Below are 27,096 nucleotides of genomic sequence, written 5' to 3'. Positions count from 1 at the left end.
AGGACAGTCCCATCTGATGGCCTCATGCTTCTCAATGAAACCTGGACCTGGGGGGGTGGGGTGCACAAGACTGCCTGCCCCGGGGGGTGTCATTGGGAGCCACCACAGGACAGGCTGAGGTTGCTGGGCCCCAGGAGGAGGGATGCAGGTGCTCCGCAGCTGGCCTTCGTGTAGAGGGGGAGATGGCACAGGAGCAGAGGGCTCGGGGTCTGAGGTGGCACAGCCGGGCCGAGTCCTCACTGTCCCGCTCTGGGGACCTCACACTCCCCAGGGCTCTGGGCTGCTGGGGCTGGGGCTGGTGCCGGTGGGAGTGGGGAGCACCAGAGCCGGTGGGAGGGGGGAGCATTAGAGCCATCAGAGTGGGGAGTGTTGGAGCCGATCTGAGTGGGGAGCACCCGAGCTGGTGGGAGGGGGGGAGCACCGGAGCCGGCCAGAGGGGAGAGCACTAGAGCACGTGGGAGGGGGGAGCAGTGGAGCAGGTAGGAGTGGGGAGCATCGGAGCCGGTCAGTATGGGGAGCACTAGAGCACGTGGGGGTGGGGAGCACTGGGGCTGGTTGGGACTGTGGTGCGGGAGGAACTCGGCCCCTGCAGCAGAAGCTCCCAAGGCTGACCGTCGCCCCTGCCCCAGTCAGGTTCACCTCCCGGGTTCCCCCGGGGCACGGGCAAGGCAGCCCTCTCTACCTGTCAGGCCCAGAACTGGACACTCCGGAGGAGGAGCGCGCTGAGCCCTGGCCCCGAGTGCGGTGCAGGGGCTACCCTCACACGCGGAGGGAGAGAGGCCCGAGAGGTGGGGTGCCACGCCGGCAGGGTGCGGGGTGCGGGTCCCAGCCGGGCCGCCGGCCCCTCGGGCTGCATTCCCATTTGTCAGAGGAGGCCTCCAGGGCGCGGAGGAGACCTTGTGTTCTCACCTGCCTGCCCTCGTGTTCCTCCTCACACATCTTTATGGAGCACCTCCCGGGCTACGTGAGTAAAACGTGGTCACCCTCCTCCTGGTGGGGGAGGCACAGGTAACAGGGAACGACGGCAGGTCTCGTGCCTAACCAGGTGTGGGGGCTCCGAAGGCTGTGCCGGGGAGAGCGTCTGGGCCAAGCAGCCGGGGAGGGGAAGCTTCCAGGCGATGGAGGCTGGGGATGAGCATATAGGAGGGTCCCGTCCTGCGGGGAGGGAGCTCTGGAAGTTGCCTGGGCTGCTCTGTGTATCTCACTAGGCGGTTCCCTTTATCTTGAGCACCCAGGGAGCCAGTCAAGTGTTTCAGGCTTGGGAGGGACCCGACCAGAACTTTTTGTTCTGGGTGGAGACTGGGCTGGAAGGGACAGGAGACATCAGGGAGGCCTTAGGAGGCCGTGACAGGCCCTCTGATTCCTAGATCATTCTGTGAACCCTGCTGTTTCTTTTTTTTTTTTTTTTAAGATTTTATTTATTTATTAATGAGAGACACAGAGAGAGAGAGAGAGAGAGGCAGAGACACAGGCAGAGGGAGAAGCAGGCTCCATGCAGGGAGCCCGACGTGGGACTCGATCCTGGGTCTCCAGGATCATGCCCTGGGCCGAAGGCAGCACCAAACCACTGAGCCACCCAGGCTGCCTTGTTTCTCTTTTTCAAAAAAAGATTTTATTTTTAAGTAATCTCTGCACCCACCATGGGACTTAAACTCAGGACCCCGAGATCGGGAGTCGCACACTGCACTGACTGAGCCCGCCGGGCGCCCCAACCCTGCTACTCCTTCAGTGCTCCCCAAACTTTGCTCATTTCTCTTTCCTGAGAAGGTTCCAGAGGCTCAGGGAGGTTGAGCAACTTGCCTGAGGATCACCGCATAACAGGGCATCCAAGCTGGGGGCCTGGTCCCTTGAGTGAAACAACCAGAGTCTCCGGGGGGTAGGGGGAGAGCAGGCGGCGAGTAACATCCGGGAGGGGTTCTCTGGAGGCTCGGGCTCTGTGTCACCATCCGCACATTCCCTTGTGCCTTCGGATCTTGCCCTTTTGCAGTCTCAGAGAATGGGCGGTGCCTCTGGGAGGGAGGAGCTGGCTTGTTGCTGGGAACTGGGAGTTGGCCTTTGGAGTCAGAGCCCCATGGGCTGTCTTAGCAGTTTCTGGGGACTGGCGTCTTCCCCAGTAAGTGACTGGAAAACCCTCTGGGGCCGGGCCAGGTCATGCGCAGCCAGCCAGGGAGGTGGTCCCCGCAGGGGGCGGGCAGCTGTGGTTTACAGCTGCAGGCAGAGGCCTCATCCTTGGGGGGGCCCCGGGAGAGATGGGGAGCCATTAGCAGGGCCTGTCCCTTGTGGGCCCCAACCCTCTGGGCGGGTGTCTGTCCTCCCCGGAGTCTTGGTTAGGTCGACGGTGAAGCCGGGGATGGTGTTAAAGGTGTTAAAGGTGATTGCCAAGGCCTGAGAAAATGCGCAGTGTTTGCTGAGGGCCCAGAGGATGCCACGCACCACGTGGTGATCTTCTTTCGGTTCTTTGTGGGGTTCCTTGTGAGGTGTGCGTCGCTGTCATCGTCGTTTGACAGATGGAGCAGCTGAGGAACAGAGAGGGCAAGTGATCTGCCCCCAAACCACACGGCTAATAAATGGTAAAACTTGAACCCCGACCCACCTGACTCTGGAGCCCTCCCCTGAGCCCCCTCCGGTCCCGTCAGACTCTGTTCAGCCGAGCCCTTCCTTGGCGCATCGCCTGATAGAATCTTGTGGGGGCCCCAGCATTCTTCCCACCCCCCTCTGGGGCACCCAGTCTGGTTCTTCCCCTTAAGTGTCATCACGGAGCCTTGACCCCTTGCTTACCATCTCACGCCCACTGGTGGCAGACGTGGGATGGGAGCCCCAGCATCCCGGGCCGCTTGGCCTGCTGCTCCTCCTACTACCCCGGGACCTGATGAGGAGCCCCCAGCCGGGAGCCGGCACCCACCTCTTCCTCGAACCAGCCTGGACAGCTTGGGCTACGCCTCGCCCTGTCCCTGACTTCACCCTGAGCCTTGATATTTCCCTCCTGCAAAACGGGCACGTTGAGAACCTGGAGTCTCTGCGGATTCTAATAACCCACGAGTCTAAGATTTCAGGTTTCTAGGAATCCACGAGTCAGACGTTGGCCCCTGTTCCTACTTCCTGTCCTCCGTCGCCTGGGGAACCAGGGCGAGATTGAACGGAAGAGACGGCGCAGCCCCAGTGAGAGCGGCTCCCGATGCAAACACTGATTGAGCGCCAGTGTGTGTGCGGCAGGGAGGGAAATGCCGCGGGGTAGATGTGAGGAGGGGGGTGCAGGGAGGCGGGCCCACCCTCCCGTGGGCCCAGGGATAGGGTTACCTGTGGGTGAGGCGGGGCTGAGGGTTTGGGCAGTGGGATGCTTCCTCCTCCACGTGCCCTCACGTAGAGCTCTCTGCAAAGCTGTCTCACTGGGCTCCAGATGGAAGGATCCAGCCCGTCCATCCATGCTTGAGACACGGCCACGAGGGGCCCATGTGGAAAGGCAGGGTGGCTGCGAGGACCAGCGAAGGGACGGCGGCGGGGAGAGCAAAGACCCTGCTTCGTCCACTGTTGGCCGCAGCTCGGGCCTGCCTGGCAGGTGGCCCGGAGAGTGGCCTCGGCTGTTTACAGAGAAAGGGACTCGGGAGCCCAGGGAGGCTGTGGCTGGCGGGGAGGGAAACAGGAGCTGAGGTAGGACGATGGAGTCAGAGACTCATTTAGGGCCGGAAGGGCCTTCTGGGATCATGTCTTCCAAGCTCCTGATTTTGTGCGTGGAGACGTCTTAGTCTGGAGACGGGCTGTGACTTGCCTCAGGTCTCACAGCCAATGGCAGCAGACCCGGGAACAGAAGAGGGAAGCTGGATCATCAGCCTCAACTCCCGGCTGCTCTCATGGGCATGACTTCCTGCCAGGTCCTGCCCACCCCCCTCCCTCCCATCGGAACAAACACACCAACAGCACTCATCAGCGAAAGGAGCCATCTCGCCGAACACTAAGCACGTTGGTCTCTGGAACGGACTCATCCCTGAGTATGAGTTACCTTATCACGGTGGGCGGAGGCTTCTGTGATCGGAGCTACCCATGTCCTCCTGGGGCGGCAAGACCGGCCGGGAGGTCCTGGCCTGGCGGCCTGTGCCCCGCTGAAGGCTCTTCCCAGGGATCCTGGCTCACCTGAAGGCAGGTGCCGAGGATGCCAGGGAGGAGCAGGGCCCCCTGTGCCGACCCGGGCAGCCTGGGACCATGGAGGAGCCTGGGACCCGGCCACCTGGCCACTATCCTGGCCCCAGAACTCACTATTTCATGGCTTTGGGCAAGACACAGCCCTCTGTGGGCCTCGGTTTCCTCATCTGTGGGATGAGAGGTGGCCTCAGTGATCTGTTGGTTCCTCTCAAGGCTGATGTTCTGAGGGATGGGCATGTTCGGGACCTTAGCCTCCTCCTGCGGTTTGCTGGGGTTCTCGGTGTCATTGAAGATGTCCTATCAGGAACTTCCCTTCCTCCGAAGGCGAGGTGTGCGTGGAGGCGCGTGTCAGGTGGCCTTAGCACCCTGGGGAGCCCACGAGCCAGTGATTCTCATACATTTGTGTACGTCAGGCTCGTCCAGACAGCCAGCTGAGAATGCAGATTCGTGGGCCCCAGCCCCAAGAGACTCTAAGTTCATAGATTGGGGTCAGACTTTAAAATCTACATTTTTCTTAAATAAAGATTTGTTTATTAGAGGGTGGAAGCATGGGCACGTGCACATGAGCATGGCCAGGGGGCGGGGCGGGGGGGCAGGGGGGGACCGGGAGAGGGCGAGGGGCTGGATCTCACGACCCTGAGATCACGACCTGACCCGAAACCAGGAGTCAGATGCTCCACCAACTGCACCACCCAGGTGCCCCCAAATCTACGTTTTTAAAAAGCCTCCCCACTCAAGTGGTTCTCAAGTTGTAGTTCAAGGGCCACACTTTGAAAAAGGCTGTTAGACTCTCTTTCAACCAAACAGGGTTTAGGACAATGGCTGCTTGGCCCTGTTCAGGACACATCCTCATCCGGGGCCACAGCCTTTAGTAGCTGGTGTTCCCTAAGCTAGTGTTCCCCAAACCTGGATCATTCCCGGAATTGCCAGGAAGCTTTTGAACAAAATAGGAATTCTTGAGTCTCGCCCTTTCAGATTTTTGGAACCAGTTAGATCTCAACTGGGACCCAGAAATCTCTATGTTGAAAAACTCCCTGGGTCTTTGTGCATTTGTGTGTCATTCATTCATGTGTCGAGGCTTGCGATGGCCCGGCCCAGGGCAGGGCGTTGAGGACATAATTGTTAGGCCAGATGCAGTCTCGGACATTAGGTCACCTATGTTGCAGCCTGGTGAAGAAGATACACAGTGATTACATGGGGATGCTTGGCCAGGTTGGGGAAACGTGTCTGGAAAATGGTTGGGCTGGACTAAATACCTGGGGCAAGGCGGCAAAGCTGGGATTCCTGGTAGCTGAGCTCCGGTAATTTCCAGATTGAAGTAGGGCCCTCAGCCCAGTGGCTTCTGGTCACTACTTATGGATTCCTGTCATTTTGTCACCACTTAGTCATTTATTTATCCATCTATCCGTCCGTCCACCCATCTACACATCCACCCACCCATCTACCACCCATTCATCCATCATCATGCACCCACCTTTCCACCCATTCATCCTTCATGCATCCATCCATTAACCACTTATCCATCCATCCATCTACCCATCTATCCATCCACCCACTCACCCATTCATCCACCTTCCATCCACCTACCCATTTATCCATCATCTACCCGTCTGTCTGTCCACCCACCCATCCGTCCATCCACCCATCAATCCATTCATCATCTCTTGAATCTCTACCATGTGCTCTGTACTGTCCTGGGTACAGGAGGGACTGAAATGAAAGGCATTGTTTCTGTCCTCAAGGAACTCACATTCCTCATTGGTCAGTGGGGAGGTGAGGGTGGCCTTGTGCACCATGCTGAGTTGCTTGTGGCTTGTGGGGCTCTGGACAGCATGCAGGCAGGGGGATGACACCCTCATGGGGGCTCCCTCTGCTGGGTGGGGGAGAATGGAGCGGGGGACTGAGGGGCCTCCCCAGCTCTCACCCTTCCTTGGCCTCCTCAGGCCAGGGCCATCGCACTTGGGAAACCGTGGTGAGCCCCTGACAGCTTTCCAGCAGTGGGTCTCCTGCAGCTCAGGGGCTCCGCCTCCATTTGGGGTGGGGGGTGGGGGGTGGTGAGGGGACAGCAGTAATGGGGGGGTGAGTAAATGCAGGCACCGCTAAGAGCCTTGGCTCCTGGGTTTGATTCCCACTTCTGCCTCTTATTTGCTGGGTGTCCTGTGTGTCCCTGGGTTCGGCTGCTTACCAGCCTCTCAAATGGGGATAGAGCAGCCTCTCCCTCGTCTAGTTGTTGGGCTGATCTGGAGAGTGGTCACACGTACAGCACTTAGAACAGTGCCTGGTGCGCAGGAAGCATCCGACGAGCACTAGCTGAGATGTGGAGCCTTGGGGGCAGTTGCGCTGGGTGGCTTGAGTAGCTGGATATTTATTCTTCTTGCAGCTGGAAGACCTGGTTGGAAACCCATCTCCACCTCTGAGTAGCTGCGGGGATCTTGGCAAGCTGACTCAGGCTCTGAGCTCAGTCTTCTCATCTGTGAAATGGGGACGGATGCGCCACAGGGCTGCTGGCAGGAGCGCTCTATCTGACAGCCCCATCTCTGCATTGGGCTTATTGAAAATCAGAGAACCCAGGTCTAAACAGGTGGAGCAAAATCTCCATTTGATGAGGGTGGTGTGGACAGCCCACAGACTCGGGGGGCCTCTGTTGGGCTGCCTCTCGGTGCTGGCCTTCCCCTTCACACGCCGTCTCCTTGGTTTCTGGGGTCATCCTATGACTGGGGGTCTGGGTCTTCCGAGTAGGGTGCAACGGGGCAGAGGGTAGCACTTGGTCTGTGGGGGCGCTGGGGGCAAGGACTGTCCTCCCCCGGCCAGGCTGGATCTGGGTGCCCTGGAGAGACCAGGGTTTCTGATCCTTGTCAGGGGGCTCAGCACCCTGCCCTCCCACCTCGTGTTCCTGCTTCCTTCGAAATCTCAGGGCTGAGGGACTCCGTCCTGCTGAGGCCCCGGGAGATTTGGGTCTCAAGCAGGTAAATATTAACCATACAAATCTAGGTCTGAATGTAAACCTCTCGGGCCCGGCTGCTTGGGGGGCTGCGGGGTCCTGAGTCCCCCACCCCCGCTGATGGCCAGGAGCAGTGGGCACCCTGCAGGGGGAGAGAGGGCACTGCTCTAAGCCAGGTGACTGCCTTCAATGGCCATTGCTGTCCAGTGGTCAGGGGCTGCCCTGTTTTACAGTGAGGAGGAAACGGAGGCACAGGGCAGGCAGGTGCTCAGCTTTACACAGCTTAATGGGATGGGCCTGGGGTTGTCTGCCTGCAGAGCCCCTGCCCCACACCCTTGGTTTCTCCCCCCGGTGGTCCCCTGGCTGCTGTTAGGATCTCGCCTGCATGTCGGTGTGTCACAGGTGCTGAGATTTGCTCTCTGGCTCCCCTGAACTTGCACCTCAGATTCCCTGTTTGCGAAGCAGGGACAGATGGTTTGGGGTCCCCGGTGGGAGGGACCAAGCCCAGGACACCTGAGTGCAGCAATGCGGAGGGCACCCAGGGAGCTTTCTCTGCTCGCAGCCTGTGAGGCTCTCCTGGGGCCTGGGCTGGGGTTTCAGAGTAACCCCCCAGGCAACCAACCAAGCCTTCTCTTGAAGACCATGTATGATGCACTGCGGGGACACCCGGGGCCCAACCACAGTTTCTGTCCTCCTGGAGCTGTCACACGAGCAAGAAGGAGGATACGGATTTGGGTCTCCAGAACCTGAATTCGAATCCTGTGTCTTATTAGCTGTGGGATCTTGGGCAGGTGCCTTGGTCTGCCTGCATCTATGGCTCCCTGTGAGCCATAGGAATTCTAAGTCCTACTTCATAGGGCCATTGTGAGGATGATGCGAGATAGCATTTGCAAAGCCCCTAGCACAGTGAGCACGTAGTAGGTGCTCAGTAAGGCCCTTGCATGATTGTCTTCAGAGGCTGATGGTGACCAGCAGGTCTGCAGGGTGAGCGGAGGCTGCCTCCCCCGTGAGGCCAGCAGCCAGGAATAGCACGGGGTGGTTCTGCGGGCAGAAAGGGGCATCAGGTCCACAGTGTCGGGGGCTGGGATGTGGGGCTGAGCTTGGCTGGGGAGAGAGGGAGATGCTGGCTTGCATTCATTCCCCCCACCCTGCCCCCAGCCAGTAGGCGGAGGCCGCCCCAGGAGACTTTTCCTTGTTTGCCCACTGACGTATCCCATACTCACCCCTCCAGAACCCTGGGAGGGGAGATGACTTGCTCCATGTCGGTGGGACTTGGTGGCAGCACCAGGCTGACCCCAGCCCAAGGCCCACCCGATGCCGATGCTGCGTCTTCAGCTCCCTGGGGCAGGTCCCCGGGGCTGTCGGGCTCCCTGGCCTCCCTGGCCTGCCCTGGAGTCTGCTCTGAACAGAATATTCTGTGTCACGTGATTCACTAGACTGGTCCTTCCTCTGCCAGGAGACTTCGTTTTCCTTTCTTTCACTTTTCCCTAATAAGGTCGCGTGTGGCTCTCTTATTTCTCCTTTCTGGGGGCCGGGAGGGCCTGTGACTTTGCCTTGGGAAGGCTGTCCCAGCTCCGTTAACAGCTGCCAGGCTGCAAGGGCCCAAATGTGGGAGAGTTCAGAGGGAGGCCGAGTGCAGGCCTCAGAGCTGCACAGACCTGGCTGGCCTGCTCTCCAGCTGTGTGACCTTGGGCGAGTCACTTTGCCTCTCTGAGCCTCAGTTTGCTTACTCAGTTCAATCCAACCCGCACTTACTAGGGCCTGTCAGATGCCAGGTGATGGCACGAGCCACGTCAGGCAGAGCAGTGAACAGACTCAGCCGCTGGCCTCTGGCTTGAGGCCTCAGGATCGAGTGGAGGATTTACATGGGGACCTGGGTCTACGTCTTGAAGCGTTGGAGACACGTGAATCACCACGCAGGGCTCCAGGTTTGAATGAAGCTAAGAAATGGTGGTGAGTGAGAGCCGAGGCCGGGCTCTCGGGGAATGACTGCCACGTGGATCTCATGCTCGCCAGCAGGAGGGCGGGGAGGCTATTTCTAGAGACGCAGTGTTGATATTTTGTGTACGTTGCTCACACGAGCAGCGTCCCCGGTTGTCTGCTGGGGCTGCCGTGTTCCCGCGTGCGTGCCCTGAACTGTGCCAGGAGGAAATGCAGCCTGGGTGATGTCCCAGGGCAGCCCGCCCCCGGCACGCGGTGGGCGCCCAAGAGGTGTTGGTTGAGGTTAGCTCAGCGGTGGCACCTGGGGCACATCCTAGCGGGGGTGGGGGAGGGACCGCGCACGTGGGAGGGTGTCCTATGTGGGAGGGTGCCGGCCTTATTCTGAGCGACTCCAGGGGAAGAACGAGGGCAGGTTTTAGGCCTTGTAATGTGGGACAAAGGAGGACCCAGGGATGAGCGTGTGATGTGGACAGTGACTCAGCTCAGCGTAGGGGCCCGAGCAGGTGGGGTACCCACTGTGTTCCAGGCCCAGTGCTGGGCTCGGCGAGCCCTGCCAGGGGCAGGGGGGCTTTTCCTTGCTCGTCCGCTGATGGATCCCAAACACTCGGAACAGCGCTTGGTTCACGGAGGCGCCTCATGAGCATGGGTTGAACGAATGAAGGAGCGTATTACTTCACTGGGTCGCAGCAGTGGCGTGACGTCCAGTTTGCAGATGAGTAAACCGCGGTGTAGGGAGGTCAAGTCACACATGGGTCAGGATTCCGAGTCCGGGCTGCCCGATTCCAAAGCCCATGCTCTGAGTCACCCACTTGCCAGAGTCCTCAGGGAAAGGACTCCTGCGCCGGCTGGTGGTTGCTTTTCACCCTCGCAGAGACCCCTCTCTTGAGAGTGGCGGAGTGTGGGAGAACAGAACGCTTGATGCAGGGACAGTAGTGGGTTCGTGCTGCGGGTCCCCGTGGGTAACCCCAGCCATGAGTTTCTGCTTGGACCGGCCGGCGCTTTCAAGGAGCCAGGTCAGGAGGGGAATCGCTGCTGCCCGTCCTCAGGTCCTTCCAGGCGTGGTCTGACGTCACGGTCATCCCGGGCCAGGGGGCAGGGTCGGAGAGCCTTGGCTCGGGCAGCAGCAGGCACACAGCCTTGCCCGCCCCGGTCTGCCCAGCGGGGCCTGCATCGGAGGCTGCCTGAGCCCCGGCGCCATCTCCAGGGTGGTGGCTGGATTGGTCTGGATGAACCCAGGCGTTCGTAGGAACACGTCCCTGCCCTCAGCTTCCGGGTGGATCCAGACGGGAATGCCCGGTGAGACTTAACGTGTTTGCATCCAGCTGCTCCGGGAACCCGGGTTTGGGATCTGGACAGAGGAAGCTGCTTGCTGGGGTCCTGCTGGGGGCAGAGCACTTAATCTGCTGGCCTCCAGGGTCTCCTCCTGATGTGCTGCCCTGCCGGCTCCCCAGGGTCCTTGGGGTCCCCTCTGCTCACCCGGCTGTTGCCCCAGGCAGCCCGGGGGCCCAGCTGACTGGCTGGTGGCTGAGCAGTGAAGGAGCAGATGTTGTAGGGCTCCGAGGCACAGCCCCTGGGTTCGGACCCCAGCCCTCCCGCCTGCTGACCATGTGACCGTGGGCAATCTTCTTACCGCCTCTGTGCCTCTGGTTCCTGACCTGTACACGAGGATGCTCGTGGTTCGTCTCTCCAGGGGGTGGTTGTAAAGATTAAGTAACGATAGGAGCGAAGGGCTTGGGATAGGTCCGGGCACTTAGTGTGCGGTTAGTAGATGGGAGGTGTGGGGATGCTGATTTTGGCACTCCTTGGGGGCACGGGACAACCCGAGGAGCGGTTGCCTTTTGTCTGCACCCGGTGCCTGTGCCCTGACCCCCGTCTGTGCAGTGCTGCTGGTCGTGGGTGCATGAGCGCCTGGGCCTGGCCGCTGGGGAGAAGGAGCAATCCCTTGACCCCGCTGGAGGCTCCCTTCCTGCCTTCCTCCCTCCCTCCCTCCCTCCCTCTGTCCTGCTCAGGTGAGCCCATTGTCATGTGTCCCATGCTTCCTGTTCACTGTTTGAGGCGTGTTGACTGATGGATGACCCCCCTCCACCACCCCCCCGTCTATCTTCAGGCCTCTCTCAGGAGTTCCCAGAGCCCCCAGAGCCCCCCACTGGAAGCACTGCTGGTATCTATTGTAGGTACCCGTTCCTTCCTCCTTCGCCGGCCAGACTGAGCTCCATGGGGCAGGGACCCACGAATAAGTGTCGAGGGTTGAGCCATGCGCTAGACTAGGCTCGGGGACACCTCGGGATGGGGCACAGCCCCTGGCCTCAGAGAGCTCACAGTCTGGTTGCTAATTCATTAATGCAGAGACAGCTGCTCGGTGCCAGCCACAGTGCCGGGTGCCCAGGGCGGGAGAGGCATCAGATGTGGTCTGTGCTCGCCGAGGTCAGGGTCCTGCCTCGCCCTCTGTCCCCACCTTCCGTGTTGCAGAGGCTGGGCCGGGTGGCGGCAGCACATGGAGAAGCAGGTGTGTCTGCACCCCCCGGCCGGGTGGTGGGGGAGAGCCACAGAACCCAGTAAGCAACCCCAGCGAAGCACAGTTTCTTTAGACTTGTAGCCTGGTGTTACCTGCCGTGGAAACCAGTGGCAGCAGCTTTGGTTTCCATGTCCCCACGACTATTGATGGCTGCGTTAACAGGCCAGTATCCGCTCTAGATCCTCCAAGGACTTGACCAGACGCCCTATGACCGGGGGCCTCCACCTGGGCACCATTGATAGAGCCAGGTAATTCGGGGTTGTAGGGTCGCCCTGTGCCCTGTAGGAGGTTGGGCAGCATCCTGCCTCCACCCACCAGGCACCAGTAGCATCCCCCCTCCCCTGCTGAGTGTGACAACTGAAATGTCTCTAGCCAAAAATCCCTGGAGCGGGGGTGGGGGGGTGGGGGGGGTGGAGGGGCAGGAGACAAATCACCCGCAGTTGAGAACCGTGGCCTTAAATGGATCAAACTAACTGCCTGATTCAAGGTGGGATGGAAATTTTGAAATCCAATACTGCCTCCCCCACAAAAAGAAGCAAAAGAGGAAAAAAGAGCCCACAACATCCTGTATTCCTTGGATGCACGAATGATCTGGTTTGGCTCAAAGAGCAAACATCCGCTGGAAGGTGGGAAGGCCCTCGGTGGCCGGAGCAGCTGTGCCTTGGCCCAGGCCACCTAGAGGCGGAGCCCCTGGCCGAAGTGACCTGGTCATTGCCAGGCCTTTGTGTGCCCTGCTCTGTGGTTATGACCGAGGGCAGATCATCAAAGGAGCACGTGGAGTACAGGGACCAGCGTGGGTCCTGGGAGACGAGAGTCGGAATGGGCGACTGTCCACTGGAGTTTCCGTAAAGCTCGCCGTCCCCTTACCTCATGGTGCATGACCTGGTTTGCGGTGATGTGCAGGTTTGCATAGTGTAGTGTATGCCCCCTTGCAGGACCGCGGCCTTCAGGAGGGCGGGAACCCAGCCTGTCTTGCTCATCAGCAAATCTCCAGAACTTTCCATGGTGCCTGGCATACAGAATGCTCAGTGAATATTTGTGGAATGATCAAGGGCTGTTTTTGGATGGCAGAGGGATCGAGAGAGATGAAGACTGGCTTTTCTGGCCCCCGCCCCTCCCCCTAGAATGCCGTTGATCTGAAAGGCTCCCAGAGTGAGGGAGCGGGGCCTGGGGACCTCGGTTCTAACGCAGACGGGACATGTGTAGATGTGCAACCTCCATCACTCACTTCCTGGTTTGCACCCGATTTGGAAGGAGATGGTGTCCCTGTCCTCTGACCAGCCCCGAGGCCACTGGGACAGACCTTGGATGGACCTGGCAAAGGCTCAGTCTTGGCACGGAGTGCCCCGGTGTCCCGGCATGCATCTGCCCCCCGCCGGCCAGCCGTGAGCACCTGGTGGTATTCCAGCCGCCAGCAGGAAACAGGGCCCCGGATCCCATTTTCCCAGGCCTGTTCCCTTTCCGTCGGTCACTTGAGGATACTCCTGATACGGTGTGAGTGACAGCCCCGGGCAGGCTGGGCGTCACTGCAAGTTCCTGGCCTGGAGAGGGACCGTTGTCCCTGAATTTAGCAGAATACATTTGAGATCCAGCAAGCGAATGGAAGCATCCTGAAGCTTGCAGCTCTCCCCAGATCTCCAGCCCGGGGGCTCTACAGAAACGGTACAGCTGCAGCCGGCCCGAGGCCCCGCCTCCGCTTGACCACACGAATTCGGGGAATTGGCACGCCTCCCTGGCACCACACGCTGGACTTCGGTTGTTTCCATGTTTCGCACCAACTAAGGGAACTTAGCATTGCTGTCTGGTTGGGGATCCTTCCCCTTTTCTGACTTTCACCCTGTTTCCTGGAATCTTCACTTTCAAAGCAGCAGGAGGCAGTGGAGGCTTTGGGGAGCTTCCAGAGCTGAGTGTCAGCCTCAGGCTGGCTGCCCCAGAGCAAGTCACTGGTCATCCTTTGCCCCCCCACCCCCCGTGAGGGCTCCGGGCCAGACACCGAGGGAGAGGCTGCCCCCCGGAGCCTTGCTTGCACCCCAGCTCTACGGCGGCACCACCCTTGTTGGCCAGGTCTGCTGTCCGGGCTGAAGGGAGTAGCTGTGCATTAATTCGCTCAACGGACAGTTCTCGAGCACCTCCTCTGTTCCAGCCTCTCAGCGGGGCGCTTTGTGTGCACCACCTCACGTGATCCTTACAACAGCCCCGTGCGGTGGGGATGCTTGGGTCCTCCTGCAGCAGCGGGGACCCGGGGCCAGGCAGTGGAATCAATCTTGCTGTCACGGCGAGGAAACGGAGAGTCGGGACCCAGCCAGGCTTGATCCCAGAGGTCCCTCTCCTCTAAACAATGCCTGGGGCATGATGGTGGCAAAAAGGGGCCCCGTGAGGACCCCCACCCACCACTGCAGGGCCAGAGAGTGCTTTAGAGCAGGGGCCGCCCTGAGTACCGCGGGGTCCCCCCATTTCCCACCGGGCAAGTGGCTGCCTCCCTGGGAGCGGGAAGGAGGCTGGGTGGGCTCGCAGCTCGGGCACCCTGCCTGGCTCCAATGTCAAGGGCAGGAGCAGTGGGAGGAGGGAGTTTGGGAATTCTCTGTGGGGCCAGGCTGGGGGCCGCATCAGAGTTACCCATCCCTGCGTGGGTGAGCACCTGTCTGGGTCCTGGTCACACTGGTAACGGGTGCTTGGAACCAGCTCCCCTGTGGGCCAGCGTCCCGGCTCCGGCTCCACCCCGGGACAGGGCCGGTTCACGGTTGACGCCTCCCCCAGTCTCTCTGCTCCCTTCCCACACCCCTTCTCCCTGGGGTGAGAGACCAGCCTGCTGGGGGCGGCGGCCAGGCTGCCTCTGGAGAGAAGGGTCTAATCGTGGAGCTTCTGGACCTCACACACATCTCTGTCTGTCTCTGAGCCTCAGTTTCCTCACCTGTAGGAGGGGCTGGTCCCGCCCTCACCCCCAGGAAGGGCCGCCCCTGGGGGCTGGCAGGAAGACTTGAATTACTGCAGCCCCCTTGCAGGTTGGGGGGATGAGAGAGCAGCTGGGGGGCAGCTCGCTGGGGGGGTTGGATCCAAGTGCTGGCTGCTTTGAGAGCTCAGCCGCCAGCGCTATCCTGGGCCGCGTGGCTGAGGCCTCCGGGTCCCCTGGGACGCCTGCAGGGCTCGTGTTTCAGGAGGGCTCCGACTGCCTGGCCGGCTCGCCCTGCCTTCGTTGGGTGGGCTGAGTATTTTTAGCTCTGAGTTTGCAAAGGTTTTTTTTTTTTTTTTCCTGCCCGGACCTCTCTTGTGGGACGAAACAGACGGTGCCGTCCCTGACAGAGACAGAGCTTGGGCCTGAAGAAAGGGACCGGGGCCAGACTGGACCCCAGTGGCTCCGAAAGGGAGGCCTCCTGCGCTCTCCGTGCCTGCCCGCCTCTGCAGCAGCGCTGGGCCTTGCTCTCTGCAGCCACAGCTGGAAGCTGCCGGCCCCTTCCTTGGAAAGCTGAGTGTGTGCCAGGTCCTGTCACCTGCCTGTGTGGGGAAGGCCCGCGCGTGCACCTGCCCGCCAGAGCGGCCGAGGGGGGCGGCCCTTGCGGCCCTGGCGTCCTGTCCCCTCTCCTGGCCACATGCTTCTGACTCATCAGAACCAGAACGTGGATTTTTTTTGGGAGTGAGTTTTTAAAAATAGTCCAAGTCCTTCCTCCAGCCCTGCCCCACCCCTCTTCTGATCACACCCGGTGTTGGCCCCAGACCTCGTCCCACACTGGTTTTGGGGAACCGCCTCTTGCACAGCTTGGCAGTGGATCTGTTTGTGAAGCTCTCCTGGGAGGAGCTGTCCTGGCCACAGGCTGATTTTGGAGAGGAGGCGGCACAGTGCTGGGAGTTGGGGCCCCACCGGCCGGCCGCGGCCACCTTCTCCCCGCCCCTGATGGTGGTGCTGGGACTGCCCCCAGGGCCGGCGTGGGACCAGGGATCCCTTCATTCATTCAGCAGGTGTGTGTGGAGGTGTGCTGTGTGCCAGGCACTGTTCCCGGGCTGTGGTTGGAGCAGGGAACAAAATGCTAAGGCTCCTGCCTTTGTCGAGTGCATATCCTGGTAGGAGGAAACTGGTAGAAACAACTCAAACAGCCAGGTGTCCAGAGGTGTCACATGCTGTGAAGACGGGGCAGCAGTGCGATGGGGATGTATGTGCGCTATTTCAGAGGATGGATGGGGAAGGCCTCTCTGAGCAGAGCCCTGAAGCGGGTGACAGAGCTGTCTATGGGTATGTCTGGGGGATGAGCGTTCCAGGCAGAGGAACAGCAAGTGCAAAGGGCCTGAGGTAGGAGCATGTGCGGGCGTTTGAGGGGTCAAAGTGAGGCAGAGGCTTGAGCCCCAGCCCCTGGCAGGCTGGCGCTGCCCTCAGGTGAGCTGGGAGGTTGGGAGGAGTCGGGGAGCAGTCAGGACTTGGTGTGGATGCTGACTTCAGGATGCCCGGCAGACCACGGAGCGGACGTGCCGAGCAGGCCTGTGGGGAGAAGCCTGGATGGAGTTCAAGGGAAGGTCGGGCGGAGGTGTCACTGTAGAGAAGGAGTCCAGACAGGCGAGGTGTGGACCTGGGAGGCAGCTGCAGTGGGCCAGAGTCACGAGGCCGGGAGTGGCCCAGTGGTTTGGCAGGGCAGGGGGAGGGAAGGGGGGAGTAGGAGCCTCCGGGAGGGCGGAGGGCAGACAGACTGGCCGCGGGAAGGGAGACGGGGCCCAGGCACGTCCACGGGCTTTGGCATCTTGGAGCAGCGGGGGTGGACTCTCCCGGCCTTGATAGTTCGGCAGAGAATGGGGGGGTCCAGGACTGGGGTGTGGGCAGCGTTTGCCCAAGGGAAGCAGGGAATCTGGTGGTGGCTAGAGCTGATGTGGGGTTGGTGAGGTTTTTGGGGTTTTGATCTTTATATCGGCTGGGAATGATCCAGGAGCGGGGATCCGCCGTGCCCCTTGGCTTCCTCCAGAGAGACCCCCTCCTCACATCCTCCTCCTTCCCCAGCCCCCGGGTCTCTCGCATTCTGGCATCAGCTCCGAGTCCCAGGTCCTTTCTGTGGTCTAAGTGGGGCCCGTGTGTGTGCGTGTGTGTGTGTGTGTGTGTGTAGGGTGCAGGGGTTTCCCCATCTGAAGGCGCGTGGCCTGAAGAGATGTGGGCCGTGAGCCCCTGGGTGGGACAGGCCAGGGGAGCCACCGGCGCCACTCCCCACGGAAGGGTGGGAGGCACACGGCCCGTAGGGGGCCCCGCTGGAATCCAGGACCAGAAACCATCTCCCTGAACCGAACCCCGAAATCTTTGCTTGTGGAAGCCCGTCCACGCAGCCCGGGGTGGGGTGGGGGCAGCATGCAGGGCCCGACAGAGGGGTGCTTGCCGGGTGCAGCCGGGAGCCTGGCACCTCCGTGGGAGGGTCAGGGCCGAGAGCCGGGCATGGCAGTGTGGAGGGGGCCGTGGCTGGAGGTCGCCTGCCCCTGTGACATCTGGGGAGCACAGTGCTTTGCCTCCTTGCAGCTGCCTGTTGTATGGTGACGAGCCGCACCTTCTGGTGAGTTCCTGCCCCTACCAGGCAGTGCTCATTGCCTTATTCATCCCTCATCCTAACCCGAGATACCTCCCTCCCTCCAGTGCAGACTCAGCGAAGCAAGTTCTAGCAAGTAGTGAGGCCAGGATTGGAATACGGTTTGACCCCAGAAACCCTGCCCGAGGCTCTGATCTGGAATGGAACGCGGGCCCAGAGTCCACTGGGCTCCTGTGGGGTCTCTGCCCGGTAGGCAAAGCACGTCCCTGCTCCCGCCGAGTCCCGTGGGCCACCCCTGCTGTGCGGGACTGGTGTGGGCCCCCCGAGGACAGGAACGTGGGCCTCTCCCTTGTTCCTTTGTGCCCAGGCCCGAGCTGGGGCCCTGCAGGGAGTCGGGGCGCGGAGAAATGTTCCTTGAGTGGAGCAAGCACGGGCAAGCACCATCGCCTTGGAAGCTGCTGGAGGTGGGCCTGACTTGGGATCCCAGAGAAGCTGGGGGCCACTCAGGGACCTTGGGTGCTCCTGCGGCAGTAGCTTGATACCTGGGCGTTTGGGGGTGAAGGGTCCTGCCCCGGCTCCCCCTCTCCTGAGGCTTTAGGTCAGCTTGCTGAGTGGCCGGGAGCCACCCTGGCGATCTCGGCCCCTGCCCTTGGCTTCACCTGCGTGCTTGGGGTGGGTGGGTGGCTGGGATGTGCCCCCTGCCTGCGCCCCTACCCCCTTCCACCTGCAGGCTTCTCCGCCTTCCCGGGGAGGTGCCCGTGCCTGGGAGGCCCGGCTCTTCTGGCCCCTCTGCCTCCGCCTGGGCCCTTGCTGCAGACTGGGCGATCCGTGCTCCCCCTCCTGCGGCAGCTCTGTCGAGGTGCAGGGAGCCACACACGCCTTCCTTTCCTGCTCCTGCCTTGGGCTTCCGGGGACTTGAGGCAAAAGCTTGGCCCGTCTGAGCCCCAGCTTCCTGAAAGGGAGGGAAGGAAGCCCGCTGCTCAGGTTTGGTTCCGGCATGGAAATGCCCTGGTGCTAGAATGAGCGGATCGGAGCCTCGCTGACGCTAAGTTGCCTGAGATGGGGGCTTCAGGGGAAACTGAGGCTCAGGAGGGTGAAGGGGTGGCACAAAGTTGATGCTGCCCCCTTCTGGCCTCCTGGCTGTGGGCCGCGGGGCCCCATCACGTGGACCACCCAGGACGTGGAGGAGGGTCCAGGACCCTCCAGGGGTGAGGGCAGGACAGCTCAGCCCAGAGTAGGAGGCTCTGCACCTGGCCCTTCAGCCTGGCGCCTCTTGCCTGGGCTGGGTCACTGCAGAGAGGACGGGCGGGACGGGGGCCGGTCTGGGGCAGCCCTGTTGGTACACATGGTTAGGCAGCTTCTCCAGGCAGGCGCTGGTTTCCTGCCCCCCCGCCCCCCACCGCTGCCGGAGGGGTGCCGCACAGGTGGGCTCCTCTGGCCGGAGGCCTCCTCCTGGGGGCTGCTCCCCACCTGTCCTTCCTGGACGCCTAGGAAGTCAATGGGAGACGAGGGTTAGGGGGCGGGGACGCCTACTCTGGGCTGGGACAGAGCCTCCATTGTCTGAGGCTTCGCCTTTGACCAAGCCTCACCCCTGCCTGTAGGCTGGAGGGTGCTCCTCTCAGCTCCCTCCTCCCCCTTCTTGCAGGAAGCCCATCGAGTGGCCCGGTGCCTAGTGGGTGAGAGAGCTGGCCTCCTTGTCCCTCTGGCATTTGGAGGCTGGGGCAGGGCAGGGGACAAGCTCCCCCACTCACCATGCGCTCACCCACCACTTGTTGCTCGCGGGGACCCTGGGCTGCGGATCGTGCCCTGGCTCTCCCGGCTCTCCCACCGCCCGGGACTCCCCGCTCAGCTCAGGGGCCACGTGGGCACGTCCTTCAGTCTCCACCTCGTCGATTAGGGGGACTAAATGAACAAAACTAAACTGCTCGGCATGCTTGGTGCACAGCTGCGGAGTGGCATCCGGAGATGTCAGCTGTCATTTGAAGACGATCATTTCGTGACCTCTGGGGTGATGAGGGCCACGAAGGACAGGGCCGCTAAGTCTGGTGGGCGGTCTGCAGAACGGGACGACCGTCTGTCCTCGAAGAGCAGCAGGACCTCTGGGCTGGGAACTAGCAGGTGTCAGCAACCACCGGCGCTGTCAGATGTCATTTCACTTACACCTGCGCTTGACAGTCGGGGCCAGAGGCGCAGAGGGTGAGCGGCTTCCTGCGGTGTGGCGGCCCGAGAGCTGGGCTTCGTTCGGCGTCCGAGTCCTTCCCGGGGGGCTCACGTGTCTCTCCCCAGGGCTCTGGATTCTGAACGTGTGTCGCTTGCTGTAAATCCACGGTGGTGCCTTGGAGGAGGCGCCTGTCCCTCCAGGATTGGGTCCAGAGCCTCCAGCAGGTGCGCCTGGCGCCGAGGGCGGAGCTGCGGGCATTCCCCTTCCCGCGGGGCCCAGGGTCCACAGCTTGAGTGCCCGCCGCTCCCCCCGGGGTCTGGTCTCTGGGCAGAGCAGAGCATCCCGAGGGGGCTGAGGTTTCCACCTGGGTCGCCCCCCTCTTTCCACCCAGCAGGAAGCTGAGCACCCACAGCTGCTCCAGGCCCTGCGACACTCCAGCCTTACGGGTTCCAGAGAGGGTAGGTCCCAGGCAGGTGAAGGTTCTCAGCCTCTGGGCTTAACTCAGCGGCTGTTGTCCTGTGTGTGGGCTGGTGCTCCGGACGCGGAGATGAAAAGAAGTCCCAATCCACTGAGGGGGCTGTTATAAGAGGGGCTGTATGTGTCCCAGAATCACTGTGCCCTTTGAAAATAGACTTTCCCTGGCTGCATCCCTGAACCATCAGAATTGTGGGCTTGGAACGCGTGTATATATATATTTTTTCTTTTAAAGCTTCATGAGATGGGGCTGGGAAGGAGAGACTAGATCTGGGTTTTGAAGGTTAAGTAGGAGTTTGCTTGCTGGTTGTGAGTGGGAGTTCTACTCAGAGGGAATAAACAGTCTGAGCAAAAGGCTCAGAAATATAAAAATATTTCTATTTTATAGAACTATAAACAGAAAAAAAAAGAAATATAAAACAGGTTGGCAAGGTCATGGGTCAGAAAACCCTTCCTGAGGGCTGGAGCCGAGTTTCCAACCAGACAGGGCCTGGGAACTGCTGAGCCCTGGGAGAGGCCAGTGGAGGGGGAAGGCGCGAGTCACCGAGGCCCTTGCTTGGGTCCTAGACTTCGTCCTGAAGGCGACAAAGAGGCTGAAGGTGTGTGTTGTGGAATGGTCCCCGTGGCAGCAGGGGGCCAGGGGGCGGGTCAGCCGAGGGTACGCCTGACAAAAGGCCAAAAGCCACAGAAACCTCTGGGAGGGCCCGGCTGCAGGAGGAGCCATGGTCCTGACCAGCCCACGCACCCCCTCTTGCTCCGGTGTCCCACACATTTCTTCCCGCTTTGAGGAGACACACACGGGTGCCTCCAGGCTTGAGGTGGGTGCACGGGCCAGAACCTACTTGTTTGCCTCCAACCAAGGCTGGGCAGCTGTCACCTTTCCTGTAACAAGGCTGCCTGACTCGGCGATGCCAACATCTGCTGCTTCCCCAGCTTCTGGGACTGGGTTTCTTTTTTTTTTTTCTTTTTTATAAATTTATTTTTCATTGGTGTTCAATTTGCCAACATATAGAATAACACCCAGTGCTCATCCCATCAGTGCCCGTCACTGGGTTTCTGCCTCTCTGGGCCCCTGCCTCCCCTCCCCTCCCCTCCCCTCTCCCACGGGCCTCTCTCCCAGAGGCCAGCCCTTCCTGTCCTCCAGCTGCTGGCCCTGCTTCTACAGCCTCCCTGACTGTCAGGAGCCCTCCCGGGGACATTTCTGTAGGCCCCATCCAGGAAAGAGGGGTGGGGCCTCTCTCTTGATTGGGGTGGGGGTTGGCTCAGAGTCGGCTGAGCTAGTGAGGAGGGGCAGGTCCAGGCAGGCGGAGGGTTTCCTATTGGGCCTCTGGATGGACCTTGAACTCTAGAGGGAGGAGGCACCGGGTAAGCCCTTTGATTAAATTAGAGCCGCTGAGACACCTGTTTTAGTGGCAGGGCTGCCGAGGGGGGAGGGAGGCGCTCACACTGGCTGCTCTGAGCAAGCTGGGTGGTCGGGTCCCTGAGCTTACCCTGCTGGGCCCACCTGCTGCCCTGGCGGGAGCCCCCCCTCCCAACTCCTCTGTATCTCCCGCTGCCCCAGGGTGGCCCATGAAGGGCACAGCCTCCCGCCAGCCATTCCGCACAGCGTGGCAGGAGAGAGCCCCGTTCAGGGGGCCTGCCCGCCCGCCCAGTCTTGGCTGTCGTTGTCAACGAGATGGCCCCCAAGAGAACACAGTCCGCCAAGACCCTGCCGCCCAAGCTCAGGCCAGCGAATGTCCCAGCGATTGCGGCGGCCAGTGTTTCCCGGGAGCTCACTCCCTGGCTCAGGACCTCTGCGCGACAGGTGACAGGTGCTTGTGAGGTTACCAGCTGTGCTCCTCCGGGGACATGGTGGGGTCGGGATTGGAACTCAGATCTGGCAACACGTCCCACGTCCTTTACCCGCTGCCCTCGCGTCTCTGCCTCTGCAGCGCAGCAGTGCCGCGGGCCCTTCCCTCCGTGGCCCGGCTTCCACCCCTGAAAAGCCGGAGCGGTGCCCTGTTTAGTGTAAAGGCTCCCTGGTTCCGACCCGCTATGATGTTTTTGCCTCAATGTTCTTTTTTAGAAAGCGGGAATGGTTATTTTTGTCGTCCCTTCTTATAATGCTCACCTGAGCCTAACAGCGTTACTGTCTACGTGGGTTTCCTCTCGGGCCTCTGCCTCTGTGCAGTTCTCAAGCACAATCCGAATCGCTCCTATACTCTGCTGGGCTGCTTTTGGTTTTCCCCTGGCTCGCCTTCACCAGCCAGATGGCCTCTTTTGCCAGAGACTGTCATGGCAGGAAGGTTCTGGAGCCCTATTCAGAGAGAGGCTCACTTCAGGGACATCACAGCACCTTTCTTCCGGCTCAGGCTCCCACCTCAAGAGCTCCCAGACCATGTACAACTCAAGGAAGACTTAAAAAAAAAATTAAACAAGGGAAATAGTCAAATGACTCCACCTGTTTGCCTAAGCACGTTCACTCCCAACGACCTGGCTCCTTGCCTGTAGCAGCCTGGAAAATAGCCTGCACGGGAGCTTCATGCCCATTTTACAGAGGGGAAGCCTGAGGCTCTCAGAGGCTGAGGACAGGCCTGCAGTCACACGGGGAGGAGAGACAGAGCCCAGCCTGCAGGTGGCTCTGGCTGCCTCAGGCCACTTTCTCCAGATCCCCAGAGTGAGCCTCCCCCAGGGGTCCTACACTCCTGGGGTATGGAATCCAGACACAGGGTACGGTTTGCTGTCTCCCGTCTTGGTGGCGACAGCTCCAAGGGTGAACATCTTGGCGCTGAGTGAGCCTGCTGGCATTGTGTGCTTGGCCTCAGGTATGCTGCTGGGAGCCCCGAGGGGCAGGTAGTGGGACCCCCTTTGTACAGATGCGGACACTCCACCAGGCTCACATCATCTCCTGGTGGAGATGCGACTCCAGCCCGAGTCCCCAGCTCCCAAGGCAGAGCTGTGCTCACCGCAGCCTGTGCTGTGTTAATATGAGCCGCGTACCAGTGGGTCCCAGGGACCCTTCCACAAGCTTTACCCATATTTACTCTTAATTATCTTAATAACCTGGGGAGGTGCTACTTTTTAGCCCCCATTTTGCAGACGAGTACACCGAGGCTCAGAGATGGGGGCTAAGTAACTCATCCAAGGTGTCCTAGCTACCGAGTGGTGGGACCCTGGTGGTGTCAGGTAGCCTGAACCTTTTCCTAACTGTGGCCCCATGAAGGTCTCTGGTGTCAGCAATGGGAGACACCCCTGCTCCCTCACCTGCATCCTCCTGAGGCTAGGGGCACCTGTGTACAAATGGTGGCCACAGGGCTGTGGGCGTGCATGGGGCTTGTGGGTCCGTTGTCCTTGCCTGGGGACCTCACTGCCCCAGATTAGTCTGTAGCAGATGCCCCCAGATTCCAGCCCCAAAGTCGAGAAAGGCATTGTGGTTGGAGGAGGGAGAGGGGGGGTTTGGGGCTGAGCCCTAGTGTTGTCACCTGTCCCCTTGCCTCTGTGGCCTGGGCAGATCTCTCCTCCTCTCTGTGCCTTGGTTTCCTCATCTGTAAATGCACTAATGCAGATCAAGCTTTGGGCTTGGAGCAGAGCGCAGGGATCACCTCTGCTGGGTGAGGAGAAAGGGGAGGACAGCTTTCTGGCCTGGACGGAAAGGATCCTAGGTTTCTGCATCATCAAAAAATTGTATTTGAGCAGCAGTTTGCATAGGGCCTGGGGCTAAGCGCCTCTCCTTTCCCTCCTGTACACGGGGTGTCAGTGTTCCTGCTCTTTCCTGAGGGGTTCTGGGTGAACCCCAGGGAGGAGGCACCTGCCTCAGGGCTGTGGGGCTGTTGTTGGGTCTTTCCACTGGCAGGGGAATTTGCAAACATTTTAGTTTGTTTCCCAAAGCCCTTTGCTGAAGTAACGTTTCCGTCTTGATGGCTTTGAGTGCGGGGCTCCGGGGCACAGCCACCGCCTGGGGAGAGCAGTTTGCATTCAACCGAGTGAAAGTTGCCTTCCTCCTGGACTCAGCAGCTCCTAGAGGGCTTGGGCTTCTAGGCTCACGTACGGGCTCACGTACGCACTTGCGCACTTGCTCGAGGCCCTCCACACGTCAGTTGCTGCTGCGTTCATAAGGCCAAAACCCCGGGAGCTCCTCAGTGTCCCCTGTAGGGAGTATATGTTCCACCCCTGTCCCCAACCCCCACACGACGCAGCCATTCAGAAAAGTGAGGCTGACGTCTGTGTGCTGGTGTGAAAGGTCACCAGGGTTCTTAAGCTTTAAAAAAAGGTGGTGCAGTGTGCTTCCCCCCACGTGAAACAGGACACGTGTACAGGCACAGGGATAAGCAGCACACCCGTGGGCCGTTTAGAAGGATACCAAGGACCTAGTGAAGGCAGTTGCTTTGGGGTGGGACTGGGGGGACAGAGGTGGACGGGGGTGGGCTGAGGGGACGGAGGTGGGAGGGGGTGGGACTGGGGAGATGGGTGGATGGGGGTGGGCTGGGGAGATGGAGGTGGGTGGGGGTGGGACTAGGGCGATGGGGGTGGATGAGGATGTTGGGGATGGGACTGGGGAGACATGTGGATGGGGGTGGACTAGGGGGATAGAGGTGGGTGGGTGTGGGACCCGGGGTATAGGGGTGGATGGGGGTGTTTGGGGGTGGGACTGGGGGGATGGAGACTTTGCTCTGCACCCTTACGTTGTCTGGGTTTTGAGAGGCAGTGGAGTGTGGTTACCTAATGGGCACGGCCTCCGGGGCCCACGGCCTGGGTTCAAACCCTTAGTAGATGTGTGATCTTGGGCAACTTACTGCATTCTGGGCCTCGTTTTCTCATAGTTTGTCTGATTTCTAATAGTTGGATTAAATCTGTTAATATTTGTAGAGTGCTTAGAATAGCATCTGAGACATGGTAGGCACTATGGGAATGTTTGCTGTTATTAATTAATTGCCATTTACATGCATTCTATGCTTATTGAGGAAGCCGGTTAGTAAAAAATAAAGGCTTTAGGATTGCAGAGGAAAGCAGGCACGCAGCCAGCGGGTGGCAGGGGCTGATTGGACTGTAGGGCTCGTGCTTCCCTCCAGGATCGATTCTCCCCTCCACAGAAAGGTCTAGAAGGACAGCCCCCAGCTCAGAATCGGGGGTGCCAATATGGAGGGGGGAGAGCCCTGTCCCTCACCGCCTGGACTTGTGGCAAGGTTGGCTGCAGGCCCTGGGAAGCCCAGGGAGCCCCCGCTTTGAGGCCAGGGAAAACTGTGCTCCGAGCTCCGAGCGTTTGGGATTCTCTCCCTATGTCTGGCCATCTGCCTCTCTGCATCCCTTTACTTCCCTCACGGCCATGTGCCAAGGCCAGTGGCCCCTCGCCAGCTGGCCAACCCCGTGGGGGCAGGACAGGGAGAGACAAAGAGTGAATGGCCTTCAGCGGGGCCGCAGGCGGGGCTGGTGCGAGGGGCCGGACTCCAGGGAGCTGCGGTCACTGGGCGGCCCGGAGGAGGAGGTGTCCGGCCACGTCCATGACAGTTCAGGCGTGATCCAGCTTCTGGAACACAGGAGCCCCAGCATGATCCTGGCCTCTGGGGCTGGGGTTCACCTGCAAGCCAGAAGGGATGAAGGGGGGTTGTCTAGCTGGACCTGCCGGGCTCCCCAGGGTCGCTGGGCACTGAGCAGAAGGAAGGTCTGTGGTGGCCTGGCTTTTCTGGGAAGATGGGGCGATAGCTCTGCAGCTGCTGCCTTTCTGGGTTAATGATTTATGGTGGGTGGGGGCTGGGCCCTTTCTGGCACCATCCTGTGCTCTGGGAGCTGCTGGGGAAGGAGAAGGCGAGCTGGCGGGCTGGAGTGCACAGGTGGTAAGCCAGTGACCCCTTTCTGCTTGATGAGACTTTGCCCTTGAACCCCATCTAATTAGATTTTTGGCCTTTTTTTCACAGGCGAGCGGCTGGGACGGTGCTGGTCTGAGCTGGACTTTGTCTGATGGCTTCCTCCAACCCTCCGCCACAGGCTGCCATAGGTACCGTACCCCAGGCTTCCTGCTCGTCCCTCCTCGGAACGGGCCTCGGGGCTGGCGGAGGGATGCTAGCTTTGGAGCAGGCTGACCCTGGGTGAGAATCCTGCTCTGCTGGGGGTTAGCAGTGTGCCCTGGGGCAAGTGACTGCACCCCTCTGCCTCAGTTTCCTGGTCTGCAACGTGGAAGTCATAATCTGCTTCTCAACAGAGTAGGCTCCAGACGAGGGGTGATTCTTCACCTAAGATCCCCTGGAGATTTTAGACTTTTTTTTTTTTTTTGAGATTTTAAACTTTTAAGACACTGTCCACCTGACAACAGGAGTGTGATGTGCTTGGGGGTGAAGCTCATGGATTGAGGGCGGTGACCCTGGAGGTGGAGGGGAAGGGCCTTGGGCCGATAGACACATGTGTGGAAACATTATTGTTGTTAATCTGAAATTCAATTCACCATCCAGCAGTTTACCTGGCAACCCTAGCAGTGGGGCCTCGGACACTGCAGGTGGAGTCCAGGCCCCACCCCCCCCCCGAGGAGCTGGACACCCTTCACCCACTGGGCCCAGCTGCCTGTCTTTGTATCTTCCTCTGGGAGAGGCCGGTGGCAGAGAGGTCCCATGTGAGGTCTTCTTCACCAACCCTACCCTGCCACCGACACTGTGCGCTGAGTTGAGCCACTTGGTGTCTCTGTGGCTCCGCCTCATCACCGTACACGTGAGGACAGTAACGACACCTGCTCTGGTGCTGTTGCCAGGTTTAAATATACGGAGAGCCCTGGCGTCGGGTGATCAGTTGCTCAATGAACGGAAACTATTATCCCCTTGCGAGGTGGACCGCCAGGGACCAGGGAGGGGTCCCTTCCTCCCCGAGCCTTCGTGTTCTCCTCCGAAGGGTGGGAGACCAGCACAGCGAGTCCACCTCGTGGCACACGGTGGCTGCTTGGGTCTCCTGCCTCCCGGGCTTGCTGGGGCTGGCTCTCCCAGGGCTGGGGTGTGTCCAGGAACGTCACAGGCAGCAGGGGCCGGCTCTGGTCATGCCACCTGCCCAGATGGGTGGGAAGGGCTCAGTTCCGGGAGGGGCCTCCTGATTTGTCCTTCTGATAAGGAGCCACGTCTGGCTGCCTGGGTCTCAGGAGCAGTGGAGTGGGGCTCTGGGGACGGGGCATCTCCTGAGGCCTGACGGTGGCTTGGGCCCCTGGATGCTCCCTGCTCTGGCTTCTGCTGCTGGGGGCATTTTGCACCTTCTCCTATTCACCAGAAAACATGAACAAAATGATTTTATGATTGAATCAATTCAGTTCCTTTCACCAAACGTTTGACAGACATTTACTGTCCCAGGTATACCCCATATTGCCAGCCAGTGTCATATGGTTGAAACAGGCTCTTTGCTGTTTGCTGATTCTTTGAGAGCTTCCTGTTGTCTTTTTTTTTTTTTTTTTTAAAGATTTTATTTATTCATGAGAGACACAGAGAGAGAG

The 27,096-nt window shown here is 60.2% G+C and overlaps 1 protein-coding gene across 15 annotated transcripts in view; it reads left to right on the top strand.

The window, feature by feature from the left end:
* The window catches only part of ARHGEF10L (Rho guanine nucleotide exchange factor 10 like), a 159,088-nt gene that overhangs the window by 26,101 nt on the left and 105,891 nt on the right, over positions 1-27,096 (top strand). For 12 of the 15 annotated variants that reach the window (XM_049106683.1, XM_035713176.2, XM_049106694.1 and 9 more), the window contains one exon: positions 25,550-25,629. In XM_049106683.1, the coding sequence (XP_048962640.1) occupies positions 25,593-25,629 (37 nt within the window). In that variant the 5' untranslated portion in view covers positions 25,550-25,592. Of the gene's footprint in view, positions 1-15,343; positions 15,489-25,121; positions 25,297-25,549; positions 25,630-27,096 lie in introns of those variants that run through there. The other 3 variants (XM_049106693.1, XM_049106663.1, XM_049106680.1) reach the window with 2 other exon arrangements.

The sequence above is a fragment of the Canis lupus genome, chromosome 2 (assembly GCF_003254725.2).
Source record: "Canis lupus dingo isolate Sandy chromosome 2, ASM325472v2, whole genome shotgun sequence".
NCBI classification, from domain to species: Eukaryota; Metazoa; Chordata; class Mammalia; order Carnivora; family Canidae; genus Canis; species Canis lupus.
The sequence above is the reverse complement of the archived record's forward strand: the minus strand, read 5'-3'. Positions and strand labels throughout refer to the sequence as shown.